Source organism: Trichechus manatus, unplaced genomic scaffold, assembly GCF_000243295.1.
Source record: "Trichechus manatus latirostris isolate Lorelei unplaced genomic scaffold, TriManLat1.0 scaffold00238, whole genome shotgun sequence".
Lineage (NCBI taxonomy): Eukaryota > Metazoa > Chordata > Mammalia > Sirenia > Trichechidae > Trichechus > Trichechus manatus.
Window position 1 is genome coordinate 2,518,298 of NW_004444174.1, and position 27,993 is coordinate 2,546,290.

The following is a 27,993-nucleotide window of genomic DNA, read 5'->3' on the forward strand; positions in this document are numbered from 1 at the left end:
GTGAACCTCGGAGGTAACTTCATCACTGAGCTAAAAGGGTGTCTGGGGGCCATGCTCTCGGGGTTTCTCCAGTCTCCTTTAGGCCAGTAAATCTGGTCTTTTTGCTTATTTATTTTTAAATGAAAGTACATACTATAAAGGTAATACTAAATTGTTACCTACAGAGGCAGAAAATAGGGTGGAATGTGCAGCAAGAGAAGCCACCCTTCTCTGAATATACTTTTGACACATGATTTGATTTGATTTGATTTTGGAACCAAGCAAATGCTTAAGATAACTGTAAAATGAATTTAAGCAAATATAAAATAAAAAAAAATTCCTAAAAACAATCCAAACACATTTCAAGTTGTAGGCATATCCATACAGCCCCTCAGAGACAAGTGCAAAAGGACTGATTCATTGAGGCTCACAGTGGATTAAATCCAACTCATCAGGTCTAGGACTTCTACAGAGCTTTAGACTATAACACATAGAGTGTGTTTTTCTGGTGTAACAAATGTGCATATTCCTTTCATGAATCTGCATTGTTGTTGTTAGGTGCCTGTCTTAGTCATCTAATGCTGCAATAACAGAAATACCACAAGTGGATAGCTTTAACAAAGAGAAATTTATTTCTTCACAGTAAAGTAGGCTAAAAGTCCAAATTCAGGGTGTCAGCTCCAGGGGAAGACTTTCTCTCTGTCAGCCTTCTCATCAATGTTCCCCCGGACTAGGAGCTTCTCCACATAGGGACCCTGGGTCCAAAGGACACGCTCTGCTCCTGGCACTGCTTTCTTGGTGGTATGAGGTCCCCCAACTCTCTGCTTGCTTCCCTTTCATCTCTTGAGAGATAAGAGGTGGTGGAGGCCACACCCCAGGGAAACTCCCTTTGCATTGGATCAGGGATGTGACCTGGGTAACGGTGGCATTACAATCCCACCCTAATCCTCTTTAACGTAAAATTACAATCACAAAATAGAGGACAACCACACAACACTGGGAATCACGGCCCAGCCAAACTGATACACACATTTTTGGGGGGACACAATTGAATCCGTGACAGTGCCGTTGAGTCAGTTCCAACTCATAGCGACCCTATGTAAAACAAAACAAAATGCTGCCCAGTCCTGCGCCATCCTCATGATCGTTGTTGTGCTTGAGCCCATTATTGCAGCCACTGTGTCAATCCATCTCCTTCAGGGTCTTCCTCTTTTTCATTGACCCTCTAACTTTAATAAGCATGATGTCCTTCTCCTGGAACTGGTCCCTCCTGATAACATGTTCAAAGTATATATGATGAAGTCTCACCATCCTCGCTTCAAGGAGCATTCTGGCTGTACTTCTAAGACAGTTTTGTTTGTTCTTTTGGCAGTCCATGGCACATTCAACATTCTTCGCCAACACCATAATTCAAATGCATCAATTCTTCCTCGGTCTTCCTTATTCATTGCTCAGATTTCGCATGCATATGAGGTGATTGAAAACACCATGGCTTGGGACAGGCGCAAGTCCTAGTCATCTCTATTCTGCTTATCAGAAATAAGGATGATATAAACGTGTTGGTAATTAATGTTCAGGTTCTCCTTCTAATGTCAGTATATGTGAAAGTCACAATTTTTCTCCCAGTAATCCACCTATAATTCATTCTTCTTTCTTTCCCACACGTTGAAATCAATTTGCTAGAGAGATAATTCTATCTCCTTTAGGATATCTGATATCTTTTTTCTTTTCCAACTACCATCACCTCCCACCCCCAGAACTCACCATACACTTGTTAAAATTAGTGAAACTCACATATCTCTGACCATGTTCCTCCTATATTCTCTCAATACCCCAGTTCTAATAGCATTCTACTTTCACTATACAACCAAACCAAACCCATTGTCGTCGAGTTGATTCCAACTCATAGTGACCCTATAGGACAAAGTAGAATTGCCCCATAGGGTTTCCAAGGAGCTGCTGACCTTTGGGTTAGCAGCTGAGCTCTTAACTACTGTGCCACCAGGGCTCCAGTTACACTATTACCAAACAAACAAAAAACCAAACCCATTGTCACTGAGTTGATTCCAAATCATAGTGACCTTACAGAACAGAGCAGAACTGCCCCATAGGTTGTAGCTGCAGTATATTGTCTTATAATTCCAGGAACATGACAATCTATGATCTTTTAGTTTCACTATTTCTTATGCCTGGCATTCCATTCTCTTATACATTTACACTGAGTCCTACTTATTTCTCAAGGTGTAATCTCACATCCTCTATATTAATTAGTAAGCTAACTGTTGTAACAAATATATCCAAAAAAGCATAATGACTAAAAAACAATAGAAGTTTACATCTTCATCACATAACAAACACTGGGAGGGTAAACAAGTCAGTAGGGTGGCACTTCATTCAACATGCAGTTCTTCAGCTATCCAGGCTTTTCAGGCTCTGAAATCTCATTAGACAGCATCCAAGCTTGCCCAAGAGGCTGTCTCCATTCTAGCCAACTGGAAAGAGAAAAAAATGTCAAGTGTTGTGGCCTTTTTTTTTATGGGTCACACCTGGAAGTGGTGTACATATCTTCCACTTACATTCTATTGCCAAACTCAGAAGAAGGACCACACCAGACTACAAGGCAGATTGGGAAATGTAGTCTGGCTGTGTTCCAGGAAAGAAGAAAACATGGGACTTAGGTGAGCAGAGAGTAGTCTCCACCACATCCTCCATGAAACCTTCATTTTGCTCCTTCTAAAGCCCAGGATCTTTCTACAATATCATGTTCTGCTTCCAAGGATGATGAAGCAGTCTGGAATTCATATGCTACAATGAACTGTTTAAGAAATTAGATCATTGTACCCAGAGGAGAGAATGAAGTTGAGTTGACTTCAATGATTTTAAGTACCATGATGTAAAACAAAAAAGACATGTTCTAAGTTGCAAAGAAAGGCTGAATTATTCCTATTCTTCCTTTTGTTACAGATACAAAGAAGAAAATTTTGAAGCTCAGCCAAAGGACATATAACAGAGATTTCAGTCACTGAACCAAACTGTTCCATAGATAATGAACTTCTCTTTATTGACAGAAATGAAGCAAAAGTTTGATAGTCACTTTGTGTCAGTGCTGAAAAATGCATTATTCATGCAATGATGACAGGAGGAAGGTTGGACTACATGACATCTACATTCCTTATGTAGCAGAATAACATTTTGAGATAGTAGCTGAGGTTTCTTTCTTTTCTTCAGAGAACCCATTGCCCTTTCCCAACTCTCACCACCATTCAGGCAGCAGTAGCAACTTTCTCTATGCACTGCTCTCAGGAGGAGTGCCCTCCAGATAAATTAATTCAATTGAAATGCTGAATATATTCATTGGTACCATAGCAGAGACAATTCTCTTGAAAACTGTGGTTTCAATAGTAAGAAACTAGAAAAGTTTCTTGAAATAAAAGGCCCTTGAAAGAAAAAGTTATCTTTTTTTTTCCTTTAATTTTAATACTGTTCTTCTAGTTGCTTGTGCCAAATTCCTTGGAGGAATCCTTGATTCCTCTCTCTCTCATGCATGACATCCCAAGAGCTTATGCTATCAACCCTCAAAATAAATCAAAATACATTCCGGAATGTGATATTCTTACCATCTTCTCTGCTACCACCCTAGTCCATGCCACTATCACGTCTTGTCTGTATTACTGCCTCCTAACTGGTCTTGCTGTTTTACTTTTGCCCTCCTACAGTCTGGTCACAACATAAAGTAAACTTGATCATGTCAGTCCATGCTCAAATTCCTCCAATGGCCTCCCATGTCTTTTAGAGTAAAAGCCAAAGTTTTTACCATGATCTATGACTTAAAATCCTATTCTTCTCCTATTCATTCATTCCTCTCCACTCACATCAGTTTCCTAGCAGCTCCTTAAACACTGTAGGTATGCTCCTGCATCTGGGCTTGGAATCTGATATTCTTTTTGTTTAGAATATTCTTCCCCCTGATATCTAATGGCTTAATCTATCATTGCATTATTACCTTCTCTAGTCTTCCAAATCCATCTGTCTTAGTTTTCCTACTGCTGCTGTAATAGAAATGCCACAAGTTAATGGCTTTCCAGAACAGAAATCTATTTTCTAAATCCAAATTCATGGCACTGGCAGCCCTAGGGGAAGATTTTGTTGGTAGCACTGGCGTTCCTTGGTTGCCTCTGTCTTCCTCAGTATGTGTTTTCCACTGTGTCTAATGTGCTCTTTTTGTAACTCAGAAGTGATAAAGTTTAGTACATATCCTACACTGATATGGTCTCATTAATACAACAAAGAAAACCCTCTTCTCAGACAGGATTGCATCCACAGATATCCAAACCAAAACCTACTGTCTTTGAGTCGACTTCTACTCATAGCGACCCTATAGGACAGAGTAGAACTGCCCCATAAGGTTTCCAAAGAGGGCCTGGTGGATTCGAACTGCTGACATTTTTGGTTAGCAGCCGTAGCTCTTAACCACTGCACCACCAGGGCTCCATCCACAGGTAGAGGGGTTAGGATTTCAACACATATTTTGGGGGTACACAATTTAATCCATAACAAATCCTATATAAAATGGTAAACTTCCCTCTGAAACTCTCATCTCACTTTTTCTTTTTCCTTTTAATACTTACCACTACCTAACATATTTGTCTTATTTGTTAACTGCACATCCGAACTGCATGTAAGCTAGCAAGATGTATGCATCAAGAAATATTGTTGAATGAATGAATAAAGGGAAACTCTAAATTTTTGTTTAGTTATCATTATTCAATTTGGGCACAGTACCATGAATTTCTCCTCTCTCTCTCTCTTTCTCTCTTTATCTATCATCATCCATTTAGTTTATATCTGCCTCCTCCACTAGAATATAAAATCCATGAGGGCAGGGATATTGACTGTTTTGTTCACAGTTATGTTTCCTGTGCCTAGAACAATGCCTGACAAATAATACGCACTAAAAAACTATTGATGGATGAATAAATGAAAGAATGAATATGATCAGGTTGCATTTCATTTCAAAATCTTGTCTTATGGAGATTGTGTCAAATCCATTAACTGCTTGCTTTGTGGATTATTTAATTAAATGGTATTTGAAAGAATTTAACAATTATTTTGGGAGATTTTTAAATAGGCTCCTATGTATAATTTTAGATTAATGCTAAATTAAACATTTCAAGTTTCTTCAAATATGAAATAAGGTGAAGATCTAGGGAATCAGCTCAAATGATTTTTTTCTTAAACTTCTACTGTTGCCAAAATATCCAGGTCAATACGATTATTTTCATACAAAGGAAAGAATGATATTAAAATCTCAACTTCCAAAGTAGTTTTCTTTTAAGTTTCAGATACTCTTCACAGTCTTCATATATGTGATTTTCAAAATTATATTTTTATTATTAATTATCAAGCAACGTTTAATTGTAAAACAGGAGTCAGAAATTTGGAGAGGGGAGGATAATAGATGTTGTATTCATGGCAAAGACTAAAGAATCTTGAGAATGTATGCTTAACGGTAGTTGTTTATGTTGTTCAAAACCATGTTTCCTACTGTTTGCCATGCGACTATCAGTACTTGCAAATGGAGTATATTTCCCACCCTATTATTGAGCTAGGCCAAGTGAGACTTGCTTTGGCTAATCAAATGTTAGCAGATGTGACATGTGACACATTTGAGCAGAATTTTAAATATGATTTTGTGGTTCCTTTTGGCTCTTAGCCAGGAGAACAGTATGATCCAATTCAGGGTTACTCCTTCAGCCTAGATACTAAACACAGACAGAGTCAACCTGCAGCCAGTCCACAATTTACATGTCACATGAGTCAGAAGGAGCCCTGGTGGTACAGTGGTTAAGGGCTCGGCTGCTAACCAAAACGTCAGCAGTTCAAATCCTTGGAAACCCTATGGGACAGTTCTCTGTCCTATAAGGTCGCTATGAGTTGGAATCGACACAATGGCAACTGGTTTGGTTTTTTTGGTTTATGAGTCAGAAAGAAGCCCTGATAGTGCAGCGGTTAAGAACTTGACTGCTAACCAAAAGGTTGGTGGTCAGAATCCAACACGGCTCCATGGGAGAAAGATGTAGCAGTCTGCTTCCTTGAAGATTATCAGCCTGGGAAACCCTATTGGCTAGTTCTACTCTGTCCTATAGGGTTGCTATAAGTCAGAATCGACTCGATGGCAATGGGTTTCTATGAGTCAGAAATAAATCCTTGAATTTATAAGCCATTGCTTTTGGGATTGTTGTTTGTTATGCAGAATAACCCAGTAAAAGATAACTAATGTACTATGTTACCAAAAGACTGAGACCAACCTGAATGAGAATAGCAGCCTTCTCCCTCTGTCCTTGGGTACTCGTGATATGTTCTGTTTTTTCTGCCTTTAAAATAGTCTGACTCTTGATGTGGGAATTTGGCTGGGATGTCAGGAGTCCTGTTGCAGCAGTATGTAGCCTTGTAGAAAAATTAATCTGTTTGCGCACAATGTAACCACGCCAGTATGCCTGGATTATCATAGCTGCCATACTACTAAGAGAAGAAAAGAAAACATTTTTAGTATCCATAAATACAAAATGGTAGATAAGAGATTCTTATAAGCTGTATTCAAAAACATGAACCAAATAAAGAGTACTTAAAAATAAGACCACTTCTTTCGTTTAACTGTAGTCATAGAAGTACGAATAGTACGGAAACGGAAACCTTCATACCTGAAAGAGAGAAATGGCTAGTAGCTGGAAGGGGATATGGATACAATGGAGTTTTGTTTTTTTGTTTCAAGGCGGAAGATATCACAGAGTATTGAGGATGCAGATCCAATAGACTGGGGAAGGGGGATGATGATGATGCAGAAGAAAGAGGACAAATGTGGGAGCCAACCTTGAGTCAGCAAGAAAGGAAGGGATCTTCTGTATGGTGGAGAGATTAATCTTGGAGAGAAAGGAAGGAGGCTCCCTTCACTCTAAGAGGCCTCTAGTCCTTCTAGCTGCATTTTCCTCCCTGCCCTTAGACAAATATTTAAATCACTTTCTAAATTCTAACATTAAAAGCCCTCTAAATTCTAACTTTTTCCCAAGCCACACCTATTTGACAATCTCAGGCACTATACCTATCAATGGAGTCCCTGGGTGGCACAAGTGGTTAAAGCACTCGACTAATAACTGATAGACTGGCAATTCAAACTCACTCAGAGGCTCCTCGGAAGTAAGGCAATGTGCTTCCTAAAGTTCACAGCCTTGACAACCCTATGGAGCAGTTCTACTCCGTGCACATGGGGTAGCCATGAGTCAGAATCAACAGCAACTAACAAACTTTATCAATGCAGCGTGTTTTCTTTCCCACATCCCTCCAGGGTACCCAGCAACATTAGCAAAATCTGAATAACAATGCACACTGTGAGTTCTATTAATCATTTCGTTCTTCTTAATTGGATATATTTTTGCTTTTCCCACACAGATTATTGCAGGAGTCTAATAAAGGTTGCTATGAGTCAGAATCAACTCAACAGCAATGGGATTTTTTTATAATCAAGGTAGAAGCCCTTGTGGCATATGGTTAGGTGCTCAACTGCTAACCAAAAGGTTGGCAATTTGAATCCATCCAGCGGCTCCATGGGAGAAAGACCTGGCGATCTGCTCCTGTAAACATTACAGCCTAGAAAACCCTATGAACAAATTCTACTCTCTGTCACATGGAGTTGCTATTAGTCGGAATTGGCTTGATAGCACCTAACAACAACAATAATCAAGGTACAAAGTATAGTCCAGGTGCAATTTATTCTATCATAATTTCTGTTCAAGTTTCTGTTTGAGTTAAAAGATGTATACAGGATAAGTGATTATGGATTGGCATATCCCACTTCCTCAGTGCTTTCTTAAAAGTTTTCAATAATTTTGTAATTACCAAGCCCAATATTTTTTTTCCTTCATCCTATTTGAGTTTAAGGCAAAGTGAAATTAAGTTACCTAAATTCTTCCCAGATATGACCACCGATTTTTTTTTTTTACTCATAATATAGTAATATATTTGGGGATATTAGAAAAAAATGATGGAACAATTTTCTATTGTTATTTTGCTTCGTTACTGTTTTTACTATTGCTATCATCATCATCATCGTTGTTATCATCCTCATTTTACCTAAAGCCAGTAGAAGTCTTCAATCTATTTTCCTGTGAATAGAAGATTGAAGTTAAAGGCTAAAACTTCTGGTCTAAGATAAACTACTGGTACTCCTATTACTTGAGAAATATTTATGTTCCAACAAATCATTTCCTCCTCTTAGGGTAAACAGAACTTTGTAAATTTTTCTATGGATTTAATTCATATTCAACCATTTAATAATCATCCATTCATTCCCTCATTTACTGAACAAAAATGGGTTAGGGAATATTAAAGCACTATAATAGGGGCACTATGAGTTGGAACTGACTCAATGGCATTTTTTTTTTTTTTTAATAATAGGGGCTTTGGGTAGTAAAGGAAACAATCAGAAAACACATGTGCAATGTATAAATATTACAGAATGAAAGGTGTGTAAGAAAATACATCTACCTTGAAGACAGCATCGTATTTTTCTCTACAGATACATACAAGTTTCACTAACTGCAGTTGTGAATTTATTCTAAAACTGCCCAGTCATTGAATTCCTCATCCCTATACCTCCAAAATTTCCCAAGGAAAATAATAAGGAAAGAAAGGGAAAAAAAAAAAAAAAGACAAAAGCTAGATGTTGTTTTTCATTGGAGCGGAAGGCAGGCAAAGAGCTGACTTCACGGGTTCCTGAATTTAAGGTGCTCTCAATATCGACAAAAATAGCATTTATTATCACCTTTTTCTAGCAAAAATTCTAAAGGTGAAATGTCCTCAGCATAAGAAAACCACAGAAACTCCTATACAGCAGAAAGTAAATCTTCCTGAATCACTGAATGGCAGGGTTCAACAAGTGGATATAAATTTTATTTTGCCTTTATTTTTTAGGTCTTTGGTTTAACTAAATTTTCCATTTTTCATCCTTACTTATTATCACCATTTAGGTATCTTATTTATTATGGATTAAGAAGTTCCAAATGCTGTCTATATGAAATTTTGATATGCAATGTCTGGAGTGATTGGAACAAAGGCAATACATGAAATAAATTGATAAAATATAAATCAGCAATGTTAAAACCACTTTCAATAAAATGTTAAAAGATTTCACATTATAAAATACATGTTAGTTTCAGCATATCACACTATTCAACATAGCTCCCAGAAAAGAATCAGTTTACCACTGACAACTGACAACTTCTGGAAGAAAAAAGACTCGGAAAACAATATTAGCTACTGTAAGATTCTAAGCCTTGACTATTCCGTACCAGCCATCATAGCAGAAGCTGAATCTGGCCTTTTTTTTTTTTTTTCCTTTCATTAGCTTGACACTAAGACAAAAGTAAAAAAGAATGAGGAAAAAGTTGACAGGCTAATGTAAAAACCATATCTATTGGTTCAATAAACAATTAAAAGTGGCTATTAGCTTTCTGAGGAAACCCTGGTGGCATAGTGGTTAAGTGCTACAACTGCTAACCAAAAGGTTGGCAGTTCAAGTCCACCAGGTGCTCCTTAGAAACTCTATGGGGCAGTTCTACTCTGTCCTATAGGGTCGCTGTGAGTCAGAATCGACTTGACGGCAATGGGTTTGGTTTTTGGTATTATTAGCTTTCTGAAGCCCTGGTGGTGCAGTGGTTAAGAGCTTGGCTGCTAACCAAAACATGGGGAGCTTGAATCCACCAGCCGTTCCCTAGAAGCCCTATGGGGAAGTTCTACTCTGCTACAGGGTCACTATGAGTCGGAGTCGACTCCACAGCAACAGGTTTTTGGTTTTTTATTAGCTTTCTACACGTGTTTAATATGTTTAGGAGTTGGAAAGAGGCTTATTGTGCTATCTTACGGAGCTATTATGCCAAAGAAAATTATAGCACATACATTCACAAACTTACATAGATGATTGTTAAATATTTACTCAGTCTATAATCAAATAGAACATGTTAATGTATACTTTAATAATGAAATTACCTGATTATTCAGAAAGTTATTATTTTAGAATAATCTAGTGTTTTATTTTTTAATTCATTTTAATCATTTAGACATTAAAGTCAGAAACAAATAATTTCATATTTCCTCATTTTAAATTAAATAATACTAGCAATAAACAGAGGAGAAAGATGTGGCAGTCTGCTTCTGTAAAGATTTATAGCCTTGGAAATCCTATGGGACAATTCTACACTGTCTTATGGGGTCGCTATGAGTCAGAATCCACTCAAGGGCAGTGAGTTTGGGTTTAGTAATAAATCTGAAACTGTCAAAATTTAACAAATTTAATCTGTACTGTCATTAATAATTTGTGTACATTATAAAAAATATAAGTAAGGAAATATGAAGCATAATAAACCAACAACCAAACTCACTGCCTTCCACATGATTCTGACTCATAGCAACCCAGGGCAGAGTAGAACTGCCCCACAGGGTTTCCAAGGCTGTAAATCTTTAGGAAGCAGACAGCCACAACTTCCTCCTGCAGAGTGGCTGGTAGGTTCGAAATGCTGACCTTTCGGTTAGTAGCTGACTGCTTTAACCACTGCGCCACCAGGACTCCGTTATGAAACATTATAGTGGTTTAAATTTTTACCAAGTTATTATCTGGCACCGTTGACAAAGATCATCCATAAAAAATAGTAAACATACAACCATAAGAGAAAAATAACTTAGAAATCTTACATTTTTTCATTATGTTGAATATTTTGGCAATTCCTCACCAGAGAAGTTGTCATTACTGTTTCTGTGAACGGAATTCTTTTAGTGGCGATGCTGCTTGCCTGAGTGTCTTCTCTTTTCTGATCTACTGTTTTTTCTTGATTCCTTCCTTCCATACTGTTACATATGGAGGAATTAGTTAATGGGGAGTAACTAGAACCAGAGTTGATCCATTTCTTGGAAATGTCTGATGAGTCTGGTTTATGCTCATTTGCACAAGAGTTGAGGACCCCATTCTGCAGTAGGCTGTCAGTCTGTGTGGGGGACAAATGACTTTGCTGGGCTTCTGATTCATCTCTCTCCAAGATACTTACATCCAGATTTTCATGTGCATAGCGGTATTCATTACTAAGCGACATCAATTTCTTAAAATAATGGCAGAGATTTTCTGCACCATCCAAGGAGAATATATTCCTGAACAAATAAGTAAAGGCATTTAATAACAAGAATTATATCAGTAAATATTAAAACTTGTGTAAGTTTTGAAAATTTCCTGTGTGGCCTGAAATGAACATTAAACTTTCCTAAAACATTCGTTATAAACTTAGTTCTGGTTGTTTATTTAAAAATTGATCTCATTTCTAACAAAATTTGAAAATATTTGTTTAGGTAATTTAGATCTGTCAGTCCAGACAAAATGTCTGGAATTTTTAGGACCATTTTTATTCTAGGTATTTTTGGTACAAATGGATGTGAAAAAGCCATGCTTCTACTACCATAAACGTGAGAAATCATGGCTGCCTAAATTTGGAGAAGTTATTTATGAAATAAAGTTAAAAGTACTTTCTACATTGACTCTGGCCATGCAAAATATTTATACTGGACTTTTAAACAAAGAACCTATATCATGGGAAAGTTTTTATTCTCATTTTTCTCTGGAAAAAGAATCTATTGGAAAGAGAATTCAAATACTTTAAGACATAAATGGTTGTGATTCTCTTGAACGATTGTTGGATTTCTATCTTACGGAGGTTATGACATATAATTAATCAAACTTTTATGTCTGTCAAATTTTAGGCTGTCAAAAACAAATATAAAGAACTTGGCACTTGTATGAGCCTTGTTCATGGTTCCATTTTATTTATTATTTATCTTGCTTTTTTTCTTTTTAAAAATATTTACTTACTTTAAATTTATATTTTCTTCCTATATTTGATGTATAGCCACAAGCTGCCTTAAATTTTTTCTGAAACTATGCAGGATATAAGTAAATATGACAAAAATATAATCACAACAAAAAAGTGATAATTATCTCCTAAAATGTAGAGATAATTAAACATTTTCTATGTTAACAAAAGTAATTACTAGATGTCAGCATAGATTCCTCCAATCCATTTTTGGTATATTGTATTTCATCCATTTTTTTGGCTAATAATGCAGAAAAGATTCAATTCAATGTTGAGATATCAAATATGTTTATGGTTGGGTGTTGAATTAACCATGATTTATGCATTAAACATATAAAATACATTCTACTCTCCATTTTCAACTCTAAAATAAAACTTAAGTTGCAATGATGGTAAATAGTACAAAGGAATTGAAAAACCTAAATTTCACCATGAGGGATGTCAAGAGTTACGCTGACACACAAAATTGTACATTACCACACACACATACACAAGGAAGTATCAGCTTAGATTTGCACAAAAAATAAATGTAAAAACCTTTGTATTTGTTAAAAGCAAACATTCCTTATTCGTAAGAGTTGAAATTATTTTTAAAGTTGTGAGACTTATTTTAAATTTCAATAATGTATATTAAAAATATTTAAATATAAAAACCAACTCTTATATAAGCTTAGCATGTATGAAAATATAAATAGTATACAAAAACAAAAATTTAATCATCACATTTAGACACATTTGGAAGCACATATTAAAGTTCCAGTTATAATGGAGAGTCATCGCATGTGAAATAGGAAATCATTTTTCTTTGTGTTTTCTGGAGCTATGTAAATTAAAAAATGTGGTTAGAGGCAACTATAATTCATTCATAGGAATGTGTTCAGAATTCAGGATTGGCAGTGGGAAATCTTCCTTCCTTGATATTTGATTAGGACTCTCCACTAAGCTTCTGTCCTCTGAGTACACGCATGTGTTAACTATTCTTCTCCACTGTGCTCTTATAAATACTTTACTTATTATATACATTTTAAGACTTGCCTCGCTGCACTGTAACTATTTATTTGTCTGATTCCCTCTTATGTTAATCTTTGAAACCTTTGAAGATAGAGTCTAAAAACTAGCAAACAGTCTTGCCTACAATAATTGTTGAGTACATTTATGAGTGATTATTGAATGGTTGACTAAAAAAATGATTGCTTGCCTCTTGTCTTAAAGCTATATTCATGCTTTCATTTATTTTATCTAATAGTTTAATATTTAAATTAGATATTAAATTATATTCAAAATACATATTAATATCTTTAAAGAATAAAAAGATTCCCAGAATTTTTTAAAACATACGTCTAATACAAAAAAAGTATAATTATGTTAATTAGAATACTTTTAATCATATACATAAATTATATTATTTCTTTTAATTACAACAAATGTCAGAGTACAATCTTACCCTTTTCCAGAGATACAGTTTTCAATCAGTAAGTTGAATTCTAGAATCTGGGACTGACAAAGTGCCAGGAAGCATCCTGATTCTAGTTGATATTGTTCTTTAGTGTGTCTTTCTGGATAAGAGTGAAGCACTTCACCATTGAGGATTCTTAGAGCAGGCAATACTTTAAGTAGAGAATGCCTATCAAAAATAGGAAAAAATAAATTAAAAGCTTGGTAAGGAGAGTTTATATCTAAAATGACCATAAGCCTATCACTTAAAATCTTAGAGTATGTATCTCAGAAAATGTTATCGATTTTCTAGAGAAAAAGATACTGTCAAATTTATTTAAAATTTTACAGTACCATGTCATGTACAAAGTAAGTTTTAGAGTTCTTGACATACACTTATCCTTTTCTTCTAGAACACAAATAGGAGAGTTAAATCGTTAGGAACTCAGACTGGAATCAGGAGTAGATAAAAGATAAGACTAATAATACAAGAGACATTCTTTTGAAATTAATTAAAATAATCTTACTTAAAGCTACTGTTTATATCAGAAGGAGAGGTGAATTCTGACCATTTCTCTAAGTAAAATATAATCAGGGTCGGGCAAAAGCATGTGGGGTAGGTGATTGTCCTGATTCTCATGATTTGGAGAAACTAGAATTATGGTATTTCTCCCTGAATCTTGGTAAGAACCAGAATAAAATAAAACTTCTACGTGTGAGCAACAGTTTGTATCAATTTAAAAGGCTAATGCTTTGGAAAACCAGGTCAGACAGCCAGAGCTCTCCATTGACCCCAGCCATTTAGAAGTACTGGTTTATCCAAACTCCCTTTCACAATGAGTGAGCCTCTTGTCAGAAGGTTGCTGATGGCCAAAGGAGCAAGTGGACTTCCTGAATGAGTAAAACCCCTTAATTAAAAACTGATTGTTCCTAAACCCTAAATAAGGAATGTCAAGATAAGATTATTAAAATGCCAAGGTTTAAGAAGTATAACTCCAGGCAGAGTCCTAAAATTATTAATTCTACATAGACTCTATTGTCAGGACCAACTTATCCATTTATAGAAACACAGTTGTAAAATACAGTTTTTATATATTTCCTTTATGAAGGAAGGGGCCAAAAAGGCAAAAACGCCCAGAGCCTACCAAAATCATAATGTAGCCCTGTGTACAGTTAGGGTTTTGATAGGAGATAAAAGCTAATCACAAAAGAGGGATAAACATATCTCCGTCAATGAAAGCAAAAAAGAACACTAGAGTTTTTCATTTACTGGGGACACAGATGGTTAGCTTTCAAAAAACAAAACGAAACATCTTTTTTCCTTACAAATATTTAAATAAGGAAAGAGGGAAAGCAATTAGATTTGGTTCTTCAAGGTAATTATCTTTTTTTTTTTTTACAATGTTACAAAGCAGATGAAAAGCTTAATGATTTTCTAATAAAGAATTTGGGCTAGTTAAAAAGTTTAGGTCCATATATTTTGAACTTTTCTAGTAGGTTTGAAGCTACCAACATTTACCAAATCATAAACCACCGAGTTTACAACAAAGGTTTAAAATAAATTACATATATTATATTTCCGGTTGGATTCATTTTAAGGTATGTTTCAAAAGCAGAATATTATAGACAGTTAAGCTATTTATCATAGTTTTAATCACAGAGGTACAATATTAAATAGAATATGAAATATTTAACTCAGGCTCTTATCAAAGCAACTAAAGGTTACCGTCTGAATTTGAAGTTGGGAATAATCAAAATATAATGGAGATATTAATTATCTGTACAAAGATTCTACCCTACTAGATTATTTATTACATTACTAGTGAAGATTCACTGTATTCTAAATGTCCATCAAAGTACCCAGTCATGCTCTCTTCAGGATATAAATGCAAGGCCAACATAACTCATTTAGTTTACAAACATAAAATGTCAGATATAAAATAATAATGCTTTGGAGATGTGACAATAAAGGGTATCAAAAGTTAAAAATGTATCAGTGTCCACCCAGTTTAAAAGAGATGTTCTGATTCTATAATTAGTCCAGTTTCTTTAGATTAAATTTCCTAAATTACAGAAGAAGAAACATAAGGCTTCTTCAATAACTTGACAGAAATAGCTCTTGAGAATAACCAACAGTTTATTCTAAGTTTTGGTACCACTCAGATTTTTGCCTGATACCTTGGTGTCCAGAATGGACCTGACCAGTGGAAGGGAATGTGGTCTGCTGATGATAGACTCTAGTCTTTAAACTATGTATATCTTTCAAGGAAAATTAATAAAGCAGATTTTCTTATTATAAAATTGGTTATCTTAGAGTTAGATAAAGTTGATTCTTCCTCCTAGAGCATATTCACCTCTCGTTAAATAAATATTGGGAAGCTGTTGGACCTACAAAACTTTTCATCAGGATCAAGCACCCCTAGGGGTAGCGTGGATGCATTAACACTTATGAGGCACTCTTGAGTATCCATCTTTCAGTCCCATTTGGCTGAAAGAGGAGGAAGCAACAAAAGAGAACAATACTCATGCTGCTATCATGACAGCCATGGGCCTAACATATTCTTTATCTTACTCACTCTCAAAATCCCTGATGTGGGAATTCAAGGCTAGATTCCTACGTGTGCCTTCAATCCTGTAGGTCAGTGTTTATCCTTGAACTATGGCATCAGCAGTACCTGGAATGCTTTTTAAAACGCAGCCTTTGGTGCCACCAGAGACCTCTGCTGATGGGTTCTGGGAATTTCTTATGCACCCTAAAGAATAAGAAACACTGCTTTGGGAAGAAAGTAGACTGTTGCTTGTAATGCTAAAATTAGAGATGTTGGAGCATAAATTAGAACCTGAAAAAACAACTCTGAAATGCTAATCACTTGCAAATTGTCTTAAGCTTTCAGGAGAAAAAAAAAACTTAATTGCAAATTTGTAGCACATCCTATGTATCAAAGATATTAGGAGAATTTGCTAAAAGAAAGGAAGTTATGGGCCTGGGGCAATTACATGGAGCCCTGGTAGGGCAGTGGTTAAAGTACTTGGCTGCTAATGGAAAGGTCAGGAGTTTGAACCCACCAGCTGTTCCGTGGGAAAAAGATGTGGTAGTCTTGCTTCCATAAAGATTTACAGCCTTGGAAACCCTATGGCACAGTTCTATTCTGTCCCATAAGATTGCTATGTGTTGGAATCGACTCAACGGCAATGAGTTTTTTTTGGCAATTATATCACATTGACTTCTTCATTAATTAACACTGCCATTGAAATGGTACAAAAGTTTCTTAAAAGGAGAAACAAAAGAGAAAACAGTATTCCTGGGTCATTGAATTTAGAGAACATATATCAAATATATAGAGAAACTAGCCTTCTATCCAGAAATAATTGAAGAAAGAATGAGGAAATTTTTTAAACAAATAAACTAATATAATCCTACCCATTGTTGTTGAGTTGATTCCAACTCATAGCGACCCTATAGTGACATTATATAATCCTAGAAACAAAAAATATAAGAATTTGTTTTCTCAGATTAATGGAAAAAATGATGGCATTTTATCAACACTGTGTTTTGATATGGTTTATTGATACAGATAATATCAAATACAATATTTTGGCTGTTGGAAATACTTCTAGGGCATGATGGGTGAGCAGGGCTTGAATTTTTACATTTGGAATATTCTGATGTTACATTTATCACCTTATATCAAAAAAGTTCCCAGTTTATTTTAGTCAGAATGTTTTTCAACTTCTTTTGGATGTCAAAAATTTAGTTTGCTTAGATCTTTAAGACTGTGACAATATCTTGAAATTTGAGATTCATATATAATCATTATCCAGATTGGAGTTAATGTTTTATTTTAAACATTATCTTCTTTAAAATTTTTGTTAAGGAACATCTGTAAGACCTGTATAATAATACAGCAGTGCATGGATTGCCCTTAAGTTAAAAATGCAGACTTATAGAGTGTATGATGAATATACTAGAAGGTGCTGTAATAGGTTGATTAATATTAGAAATGAAGTATATTAATACTGTGAGATATCAACATTAGTTTTTCCAGCTGGGATACTCCTACACAAGAGCTGAATCAATATTTCATTTAACAAAAACTTCCTAGTGAATATTCTGTCACTTAAGAAGCTCCATTAATCATCAATGCAACGAAACTCATTCCCAAAGGAGATTTCAAACTGAGTCTGTGGATTAAGTTTTAAAAAGGGATTTTTTAGTCCATCACTTTAGTCTGTGTTATCACTGGCCAGACATGAAAGTAAGAAGCCAAATGGAAAATCTATAACTAATCCCTTTGTTGGCACCATGGGGTTATGTAAAGTTCGTTGGAACACACTGCTTGAAGTTTGAGTTGACGCTGTCTTTAACAAATCCATATTTTAGAGATTTCTAGATTTTAAACCCTTAGATGATAAATGAGACTCTTCTTAAAAATATGAAACCTGTATTGGGTCAACTTATCTAAGTGAAATTTGATAGGTAAAATTTTCAAGTTGGTATTATTCTAGATCACCAAAGTTCATTTAGACATTGAAATTATGATAGCCAAATAACTGTGCATATATAAGCACTACCTATTTTCTTTCATTACTGAATATTTCTGATTTTTTTTATTCTAAAGTATGTACACTTCCTAAATTCAGTAAAATGTGACTATTTATCTATACTTCCTAAATTCAGTAAAATGTGAATATTTATCTTTATGTATTTACAAGAGCTCTATGTCAAATATTTTACCAGAAGCATATTTTATTTAATAAAACAAGTGTTTATTCTCCATACAGCCAAAATAATAAAAAATAAATAAATTCAAAGATTGAGACATTAGGTTTGTATCACGTTGTTACAACCAGCACAATGTGGCAGCAGTTCAGACGGAAGATGGGGCCACACCAGGACAGCAATTGAATTCTTGTCCTACATGTCAAGACACCTCATAAATAAACCATGGCCTTTGAGGAGCTTGATCTGAATGATTAGCTCTACTACCTATTTTATTTGTCATCATAAGTTTGGCCTATATAGTTACTTGGGAAAATAAAGATACCTGTCTAAAAACAGCTGTCAGGTATTCTCATTATAAATAATATCACCTGGCAAGCTATGCTTTTTATACCTAATTACACATTTTGTATAGAAATTCTCATGCTAAGATCCGGCTCCTACAAACAAGGACCTAAAACTCGGGAATTAATACTTTAAACCCCAGTGTAGAAGAAGCACAGAGCCAGAACTTGAGCTAAGGCAAGTGGATAGGAACCGTGACTGCTTTGGTTTCAGTTGAAGGAGTGCTTCATCCCAGCTGGTGAGAGGTTTAGAAATACATTTAGGTGACCTTTTCACACACAAAAAATTCTTTAAATAGTTTAAATGTCTGACTCCTTTATGCTTTCACATGAACTAGTAGCAGATATTTCCTACAGTAATTTCTTCTAGAGGACCAGTTTCTCAGGAAATTTGAAGAATCTGACAAACACTATGGTTCCTTAAAGTCAAAGTATTACAGGTATAGAACTCCTGATATTGATAATTAACATGAATCTGCAATAATCTAATTGTCAGTTTATAGGGAATAGCATTTTTAATCATTAAGGTAAAATTAAATAAATTCAGTAGTAATTCAAGTTTTTTTAACTGTCTGATCAAACTGACTAGGCTTGCTGATTTGATTTGAACTCCGAGGATCCTTAGGTTGAAGTAGATTCTCCTTCCTGGATTTTCTTAAGTATTTGCTTTCCCTATAGCAAGCCTGTTGCCAAACTCTTTTTCTAAATTAAACCATCAGCCCTGTCCATAGTTGCCTTGCTGTGTCCTGACGTATCCATGACCTGACATGATACAAATATCAAATATACCATAAATCATGTTAAGCTATCACACAAATGTGCACTGCTGGGCATAAAAAGAGACAAGAATATAGGCCACAATCATCAGCTGTACTAGAAAATTCCAAACTGGATACATGCAAATTCTTTCAGTATTCTGGGAGGTAATTCACCTAGACTTGGATACATGAGCAATGATTTCAGCATGTGTGAGACAAAATCATCTAAGGCCAGGGGTAAAAAACAGTAGAAAGCAAAAGGCAGAAAAATCCCAGGAACCCTCTTAGGACTAAGAATAGGTCCTACCAGCCAGAGATGAAAGGGCACATAATACAAGAGGCACTGGGGAGAACATTTAGTTAGTTACCAACATCTTTGTGGGGCTAAATTAGCATAAGTCTAAAGGTTTCTTTAAGATATTCCTAACATAGCTAAAAAGCTTAAAAGCCTTGAAAGGATCCAATAATTCCAAGTAACTTAGCTGCTTCATGCCAGAAGACATGGAATTCAACACAATGAAGCGATCGACAATGTATAATTCAAAATGTCCAGAATATAGTCAAAACTGACCAGGCATGCAAAGAAGCAGGGAAATATGAACAAGAACCAGAAGAAAAGGATAATCAATAGAAATAGACATGTAAATTATGGAAATGTTAGACAAGGATGTTAAAACAGCTATTATAAATGCTCTCTATATATTCAAGCAGTTTTAGGAAAACAAATTAGAGATAAAAAATACAATATCTGAACTAAAAAAAAAAATACGCTGGATGAGATTAACAGCAGAGAAGGTAATTATGAAAAAGTAACAGAGAGCTTGAAGACATAGCTATAGAAACTATTCAAGTAAAGGACAAATTTTTTAAAAAAGGTAATAAAAGAATAGAACAGCAGCAACTACTGGGACTGTATCTCATGGTCTGATATTGATATAATTGGAGTCCTGGAAGGAGAAAATAGGTAGGAAAGAAGCAGAAAAAATATTTGTAAAAACAATGGCCAAAATTTTTTCAAACTTTATGAAAATTCTAAATTCACATATCCAAGAGATTCAATAAATCCTCAGCAGAGTAAACCTAAAGAAAACTAAACCCAAGGACATCATAATCAAATTGCTGAAAACTAGTGATTAAAAGAAAATGTTAAAAGTATCCAGATACAAAAGAACAAAGATAAGAATTAAAGCTACTTCTTGTCAGAAACTATGAAATTCATAAGACAGTGGAGAAACATTTTTAAAGTACTGAGACAGAGGACTGACTGCAAAGAAGCATGAGGAAACTTATTGGGGTAATAGAAATGCACAACATTTTCACTGTGGTGGTTTTTACACAACTTCATATTTTGTCAAAACTTGTCACATTATATACAATTGATGAAGTCTATAAAGGCTGATTATAAAAAAGCACGTTGGTCAATTTGGAAGAAATGATGTTTGCATAATATGACAGTTTAGGATTAGAAAACTTTTTTTTTCCTAAGAAGAAAATCCATTTAAAAATTATAAAATATTTTTCTTGGTTTATATCTAGGTACTACAGTATTCCAAAGAGAGGCATGAATTCACATATGTTTAGAATACATTCTTTTTAATAACACTACCTTTCTCTTTTAATAAAACAAAACAAAAACATTATAACTAAAAAGGAAATGATTTGTATTTTAGATAACTCACAAAAAGTAATTCCCAACCTATGCTTTGTTTTCTGTAAATGCAATGTCCAAATTAATATCATCCTAAACCTGTCATATAGTCCATGGTTTGGATAATAGTTCTGGTTTCAAATTTGCTTTAGTTTATACATGTCTAAGAAAATTATTTTAGACTGAAGTTTTTTTTCTGAACTATTTTTAAAATTCTTTAATAAAATACAACACTTAAATTTCCTAACTAATTAGTATATGTAGAGCAATTATCATCAAATCGTGTTTTCTGCTACTATAATAAAGGATGTACACAGGGTGCAATAATGCTTTTTACCTCCAGTTTATCTCTTGAAGAAGTGGGTTTCCAATGAGAGACAATTCACGGAGAGAAAAGCAGGCATCAAACCACTTTATGACACTTGTAAGGTCTAAAAAAAATAATTAAAATTTTTATGAAAGATATCACAAATAATTAACATTATAAATAATGACCATTTATTATTATTAGCTATTAAAGAAAATCAATATGAATACTTTATTTTTCTGCAGAATACTATGTTTTTTAAAGGAGACCATATTGAGTTAGGGAGGAGGCCTGGTGGCACAGTGGTTAAAGCACTCAGCTGCTAACCAAAAGGTTCGAACCCATCAGCCACTCCATGGAAGAAAGATGTGGCAGTCTGCTTCTGTAAAGATTTACATATTTGCAACCCTATGGTGCAATTCTACTCTGTCCTATAGGGTTGTTATGAGTTGGAATCAACTCGACAGCATTGGGTTTGGTTTTTGATGGGCATTGAGTTAAAAATATAGATTCCCTAGTCAGAATACCTGTTTCTACAATTTAGCAGCTGTGTGAACTTATGCAAATGATATAACTGCCTTAACATTCAGGTTCATACCTATTCTACAGGGTCAAGATAAGTTCAGGTAATGTATCAGGGCTTAGAATATTTCTTGGAAGATTGTAAGCACAAAATCGGAAGAAGTGTAATCTAAAGTAAAAAGAAAAGTAGTAAAATTGAACATATACCTAAGCAGAATTACATGGAACTATTATCTTTCCAAGGGGCCCTAGTGGCATAATGGCTAACCTTTTGCCTGCTAACTGAATGGTTGGTGGTTTGAAACCACCCAGGAGCTCCATGAAAGAAAGATCTAGCTAGCTACTCCTATAAAGATTAAATCAAACCCCAAATGAAACCTGTTGCTGTCGAGTTGATTTTGACTCATGGAGACCCTACAGGACAGAGTAGAACTGCCCCATAGGGTTTCCAAGGCCGTAAGTCTTTACGGAAGCAGACTGCTGCGTATTCCTCCTGTGGAGTAACTGGTGGGCTTGAACTGCTGACCTTTTGGATAGTGGCTGAGCACTTAACCACTGTGCTAAAAGATTACAGCATAGAAAACCCTATGGGGCAGTTCTACTCGATAACATTGGGTTGCTATGAGTCAAGATAAACTCAACAGCACTTAACAGCATTATCTTTTCAAAAGTAAAAAAGTAGTAGGTATATCTATGGTGCATGACAGAGTAATTTTTACCAGAATTGCCCTCACACAGAAAACCACCATAAAACTGGAGAATATATATGAAGCACCTGTTTCAAGCAATGAATACTATTAAGTGCAGGCCTTGCTCTGAGAGAAGGGAAGCACACAGGTAAACATCTCAATCAGTCTATGATCATGCTCACTTTTCATACTGAGAAGCTGTGTGTGAGGTGGAAGGGAAAAGTCTGTGTGGTAATTAAATATAGGCCCTTGGATAAGGGCTGGGCTATATATTGACATAGCAAAACTCTGCAAAACCTAGCAGACATCATCTGTTATAAGGCTAACAGATGATTTATGAAAAGGTCATACAGTTGTAAAAGACATTGGAGTTGAAGCCCAGTCAGAATGAGATCTAATTGAGCAGCTTGGTGATTCCAATAAATTCAGAAAGACTATGCATTAGGAGTGAAGACCATGCCTTGGGATGGGGGCATGCTCTAAGAATAGAAGACCAAAATGACCTGTCTTACTAGAGAATGAAACTAGACCTCACAAAAACAAAATTATCCACCAGTAATGTAACTGCCTGCCAGAATAAAACTCAACATTCTTTAAAGTAAGCTAACAATATCCTGAGTCACTAAACTGTATTATCTACAAAGTTAAACATACAGTTTAACATTACTGGACATTTTAAGAAGTAGGAGAATATGACCTATAGTTAAGAGAAAAACAGCTAATAGAAAAAGACCCAGAAGTAAACCAAATGTTGGAACCAGCAGACAAGGGATTTAAAGCAGCTTGCTAACCAAAAGGTCAGCAGTTTGAATCCACCAGCCACTCCTTGGAAACCCTGTGGAGCAGTTCTATTCTGTCCTATAGGGTCGCTATGAGTCAGAATCGACTCAATGGCAACAGGTTTCATTTTGGGGTTATTATAAATATATCGAAAGAGTGAAAGTACTGTTAGAATAAATGACAGGTAATATCAGCAGAGAAAAGGAAACGCTAGAAAGCATTAACAATAAATTATGTAGAAAAGGCCCAAATATTTAGAAATTAAATAACACACTGCTAAATAAGCCATGGGTAAAAGAAGAACTCAAAATACAATTTAGAAAATTATTTAAACTGAATGATAACAAAAGTAAAAATCACGAACTTAGTTGGATGTAAATAAAACAGTGCTTAAAGGGACATTCATGGTTTAAAATACTTACATGAAAACTTTCCACCAAAAGAATCTACAAAAGATGAACAAATTAAACTCAAAGTAAGTAAAAGCATAGAAATAATAAAAGGCAGAAAGCAATGAAATAGAAAATAGACAAGCAATAGAGAATATCAACAACACCAAAGATGGTTCTTAGAAATTATTATAAAACTGACAAATCCCTCGGCAACACTGATACACACAGAGAGAAAGAGAGAGAATTGAGAGAAAGAACACAAATTACCAATATAAAGACAGAAAGAGAGGACATCATGACAGTTCCTATAAACATTAAAATGATAAAGAAATGTTATAAGCAACCTACTTTGATAATTTAGATTACATGGAAAAATTCTGACTCCAACTCACAGTGATCGTATAGGAGGAGTAGAACTGCCTCATAGGGTTTTCAAGGCTGCAATCTTTACAGAAGCAGACTGCCACATCTTTCCCCCACAGAGCAGCTGATGGGTTCCAATCACCAGCCTTTTGGTTAGCAGGTGAGCACTTAACCACCATGCCACCAGAGATCCCTATATAAGTTAAACTTTCCCAAAAATAGAACTCCAGGCCACAATGGTTTCAAAGTTGAATTATCTCAGATGTTTAAAAAAAAATTAATATCAATTCCACATAAGCCCTTTCAGAAAATAGAGGGAGCACTTCCTGATAATTTTCTAAGGACAGCATAACCCTGATACAAAATCTAGAAAAGGACGTTACCAAAAAAAAAATTACAGACCAGAGTCCAGACACAGATCTGTACTTTAATGTTAATTGATTTTTGACAAAGACACCAAAGTAATTCACTGGTGAAAAAAGTCTGTTCAATAAATTTTACTGGAGCAACTAGCTATCCATATGAAAAATAAATAAATAAACTCAATCCCTACCTCGCACCATACATAAAAATTATTTTGAGATGGATAATAGACCTAAATGTAAAAACAAAAAGTATAAAGTTTCTAGAAGACAGCATAGGGAAACAGCATAGGAAAACATCTTCTCAATGTTATGGTGGAAAACATTTTAGAAAGGACACAGATGGTAATAACTATAAAAAATTTGATAAATTGAACTTCATCAAAATTTAAAACTTTTACTCATCTAAAGATGCTATTAATAAAGCAATGCCTATTATAGCAAAACAGAGGCTGGGCAAAAATATTTGTGAAACATACCTGACAAAGTGATTCATGCAGAATATACAAAGAACTACTACGAATCAATAAGAAAAAGGAAAATAACCAAATTTTTATAGTGGAGAATTTTTAAATATATACTACAAAAGGATACTACAAAAGGAGATACACAAATCACCAATAAGCATCTATAAAGATTCTAAGCATCACTATTTGTTAGGGAAATGCAAATTAAAACCACCATAAGATATCACCTGCTAGAATGAAGCAAGAAGAACTCTCAAACACTGTTGCTGGCAGCAAAAAATGTTACAACTATGTTTGAAAACAGTTTGTCAGTTTCTTATGAATTTAAACTTAAACACCTACCCTTTCATCCAGCAATTATCTTCTTACATACTCATTCAAGAAAAAAAATATTAAAAAAAAATACGCCTTACAAAAAGTTTAATACAAAATTTTCCATAGGAACTTTATATTCATAGTAGCCCCAAATATAAACTGAAATATCCATGAACAGGAGAGTGGTAAACAAATTGTGGTATACTTACACAATGGATTACTCTTCTAAAGGACCTATTAATGTAAATAACATGCAGGAATCTCACATGAATGCTGAGCAAAGAAAGCTATAGGCAAAAGAGAACATACTGCTAGATATCATTAATATAAAAATGTAATCTATGATGACAAATTTCAAAATTGTAGTTTGACTGTATGAGGAGATTGACAGGGAACGGGACAGGGGAATTTTTGGGGAGTGATAAAAATATTATTAGTGAACAAAATCAATTCATTATTATTTAATTTAATAAAGAAACTTTTAATAGGTGTCTATAGCTGTTAGGAACCCATGTCAACACCCAGGGAAGCAGCAGTCAAGAAATCAAAAGACGCACTGCATTGGGCAAATCTGCGGCAAAAGACCTCTTTAAAGTGTTGAAAGGCAAAGATGTCACCTTGAAGACTAAGGTGCGCTTGACCCAAGCCATGGTATTTTCAATTGCATCATATGCATGTGAAAGCCAGACAATGAATAAGGAAGACCGAAGAAGAACTGACTCCTTTGAATTATCGTGTTGGCAAAGAATATTGAATATACCACGGACCGCCAAAAGAATGAACAAATCTATCTTGAAAGAAGTACAACCAGAATGCTCCTTAGAAGCAAGGATGGCGAGACTACATCTTACATACTTTGGACATGTTGTCAGGAGGGATCAGTCCCTGGAGAAGGACATCATGCTTGGTAAAGTACAGGGTCAGTGAAAAAGAGGAAGACCCTCAATGAGATGGACTGACACAGTGGCTGCAACAATGGGCTCAAGCATAACAACGACTACGAGCATGGCACAGGACCGGGCAGTGTTTTGTTCTGGGGTGCATAGGGTCACTATGAGTCGGAACCAACTCGATGGCACATAACAACATAGCTGTTAGGAGTCAATAAGTTTGACAAGTTTGTTTACTCATCTTGATTGGGCTATTTATTTCATACATAAAAGGTATATAGATTTTATATAAAAATATAATTGCCCAGGCCTACCAGAAAAATATGGAAATAAATGATTTTAAAAGCGGAAAAAACTTTTGAAGTATTTCAGCATGCCTATTATACAGATTTATTATTTGTAAATACCATTTACACATCTATGGATTTAAATAACTTTTACCATATTTGGAACAAAAATTCAAAATCCTATTATTTTTTAAAAGATGTATGACTCTAACCTTACCAGAAAGACAATTGTTGCTGACATCCAGTTTTTCCAAAGAAATAAAATGAAAAAGTGGTATAATTTCTGTTAAACTGAAAACAAAAACATAAAATTCATAAACAATTGACATGAAATGTCTTGAATATTATCAATGTACCTATACAATAATACTATCATTTATTAACAGTACTTACTGAAAATGCAGTAATTATAGGAATCTGCAATATTTATTCTGTAGATTTCTATTCATTTTAAAGAGTAATTATCACAGACTAGTTTCAATAATAAATATCATAAGTATGTATTTATTTAAATAAGTGTTTTTACTATTGTTTTCTTTTTTGAAAAGCCAAATTTACAGAGAAACTATATTATTTCTATATTTTCTTCCTAGCTCAACTACGTAGCCTAATCCTTTAAGGTAAAATACACACACACACACATCACCACTTATTTTAATTTTTCAACAGTATAACTGATTAAAGACATTAGTTTTTTCTTAATTGAAAAAAATGTTCTATTTACTATATTAAAAGCATTTTAAGTACTGTAAGTATTCAAAGTCTCACTGGAGGCATTTTTAAATTTGAAATATGTTCAATATATAAACAATGAATACAAAGACCCAATAACAGAAAATGTTTTACACTGATGACTTAAATTTTGCACAAATATACTAATATTTCAATTTTGTATCCTTATTCTACTATACGCATATTCCAATAATAATAATAATGAACTTGCCTCCACTTTTAAGAGTTTCTATCATTTCCTGTTATAAATTATCATTAATAACCCATATTCAAGCAAAAAACATAAGTGATATTCAAAATATTTTGATTTCCAACTTCTGTGGCAAGTCTATTAAAAATTAAAGCTAAGCCAGGTGATAGGAATCTTTAAATAAGACAAAAATTCCTTTGCATAAAATATAGTCCCACCACAATTGCAAGTCTTCTGAACTAATATCCTCTGTACATGTTAGAAACTCATCTGTTCAAAATAAAGGCTAAAGGAGTATCTTTGGTATAAAAAGAGGTAAGCATTTATCTCCACTTCTTTTGCTTTCCTACTTTTTATATCGTCCCCTCAGTTCTCATGGCAGAATTCTTTTTTATTTCTACCAACCCCCTGCCATTAAAAAAAAAAAAAAAAAAAACTACTATTATTCTAAAGTCAGAAGCCTACAGAGTAACATTATGACTGGAGACCTCATGGGGTCTGGCACAAAACTAACCCTTGTAACAGCCTTGACTTCTGCCTTGTATTGTCCTGTTCTGCATTAACTGGCAGACAGAAGATACTACCGAAAAAAAAAAAAAAGACTAAATAATAAGGCTGGAAGAAGATCCCTCTAAATGTAACTAATCCTAAGTACAACATTACTATCATATGAAACCTATACAATGCTATTTCTTAAAAACAGTTTCCAGGAAAAAAAAAAAATCCAAGATAATATGAGAAAAAACAATAAAATACTGGTCATTCCATTCGCAGTTCTTCGTAATTTGTATATATACTACTTAATAGTAAAATTTGCCTAAATACCCCCTAGATAATCAAAAAGAAGAAAAAAGAATGGAAGACAACAACAACAAAAAAAAAAAAAAAACCAAACTTTAAAACTTTGT

At 34.6% G+C, this 27,993-nt stretch overlaps 1 protein-coding gene across 1 annotated transcript in view; it reads right to left on the reverse strand.

The window, feature by feature from the left end:
- The window catches only part of LRRIQ1 (leucine rich repeats and IQ motif containing 1), a 235,094-nt gene that overhangs the window by 130,749 nt on the left and 76,352 nt on the right, over positions 1 to 27,993 (reverse strand). Inside the window, exons 12-16 of the mRNA XM_004389266.2 lie at positions 26,381 to 26,454; positions 21,127 to 21,220; positions 13,330 to 13,509; positions 10,723 to 11,172; positions 6,288 to 6,498 (exon numbers count right to left, since the gene is read on the reverse strand). Coding sequence (XP_004389323.2) covers positions 6,288 to 6,498; positions 10,723 to 11,172; positions 13,330 to 13,509; positions 21,127 to 21,220; positions 26,381 to 26,454 — 1,009 coding nt within the window. The remainder of the gene's footprint in view (positions 1 to 6,287; positions 6,499 to 10,722; positions 11,173 to 13,329; positions 13,510 to 21,126; positions 21,221 to 26,380; positions 26,455 to 27,993) is intronic.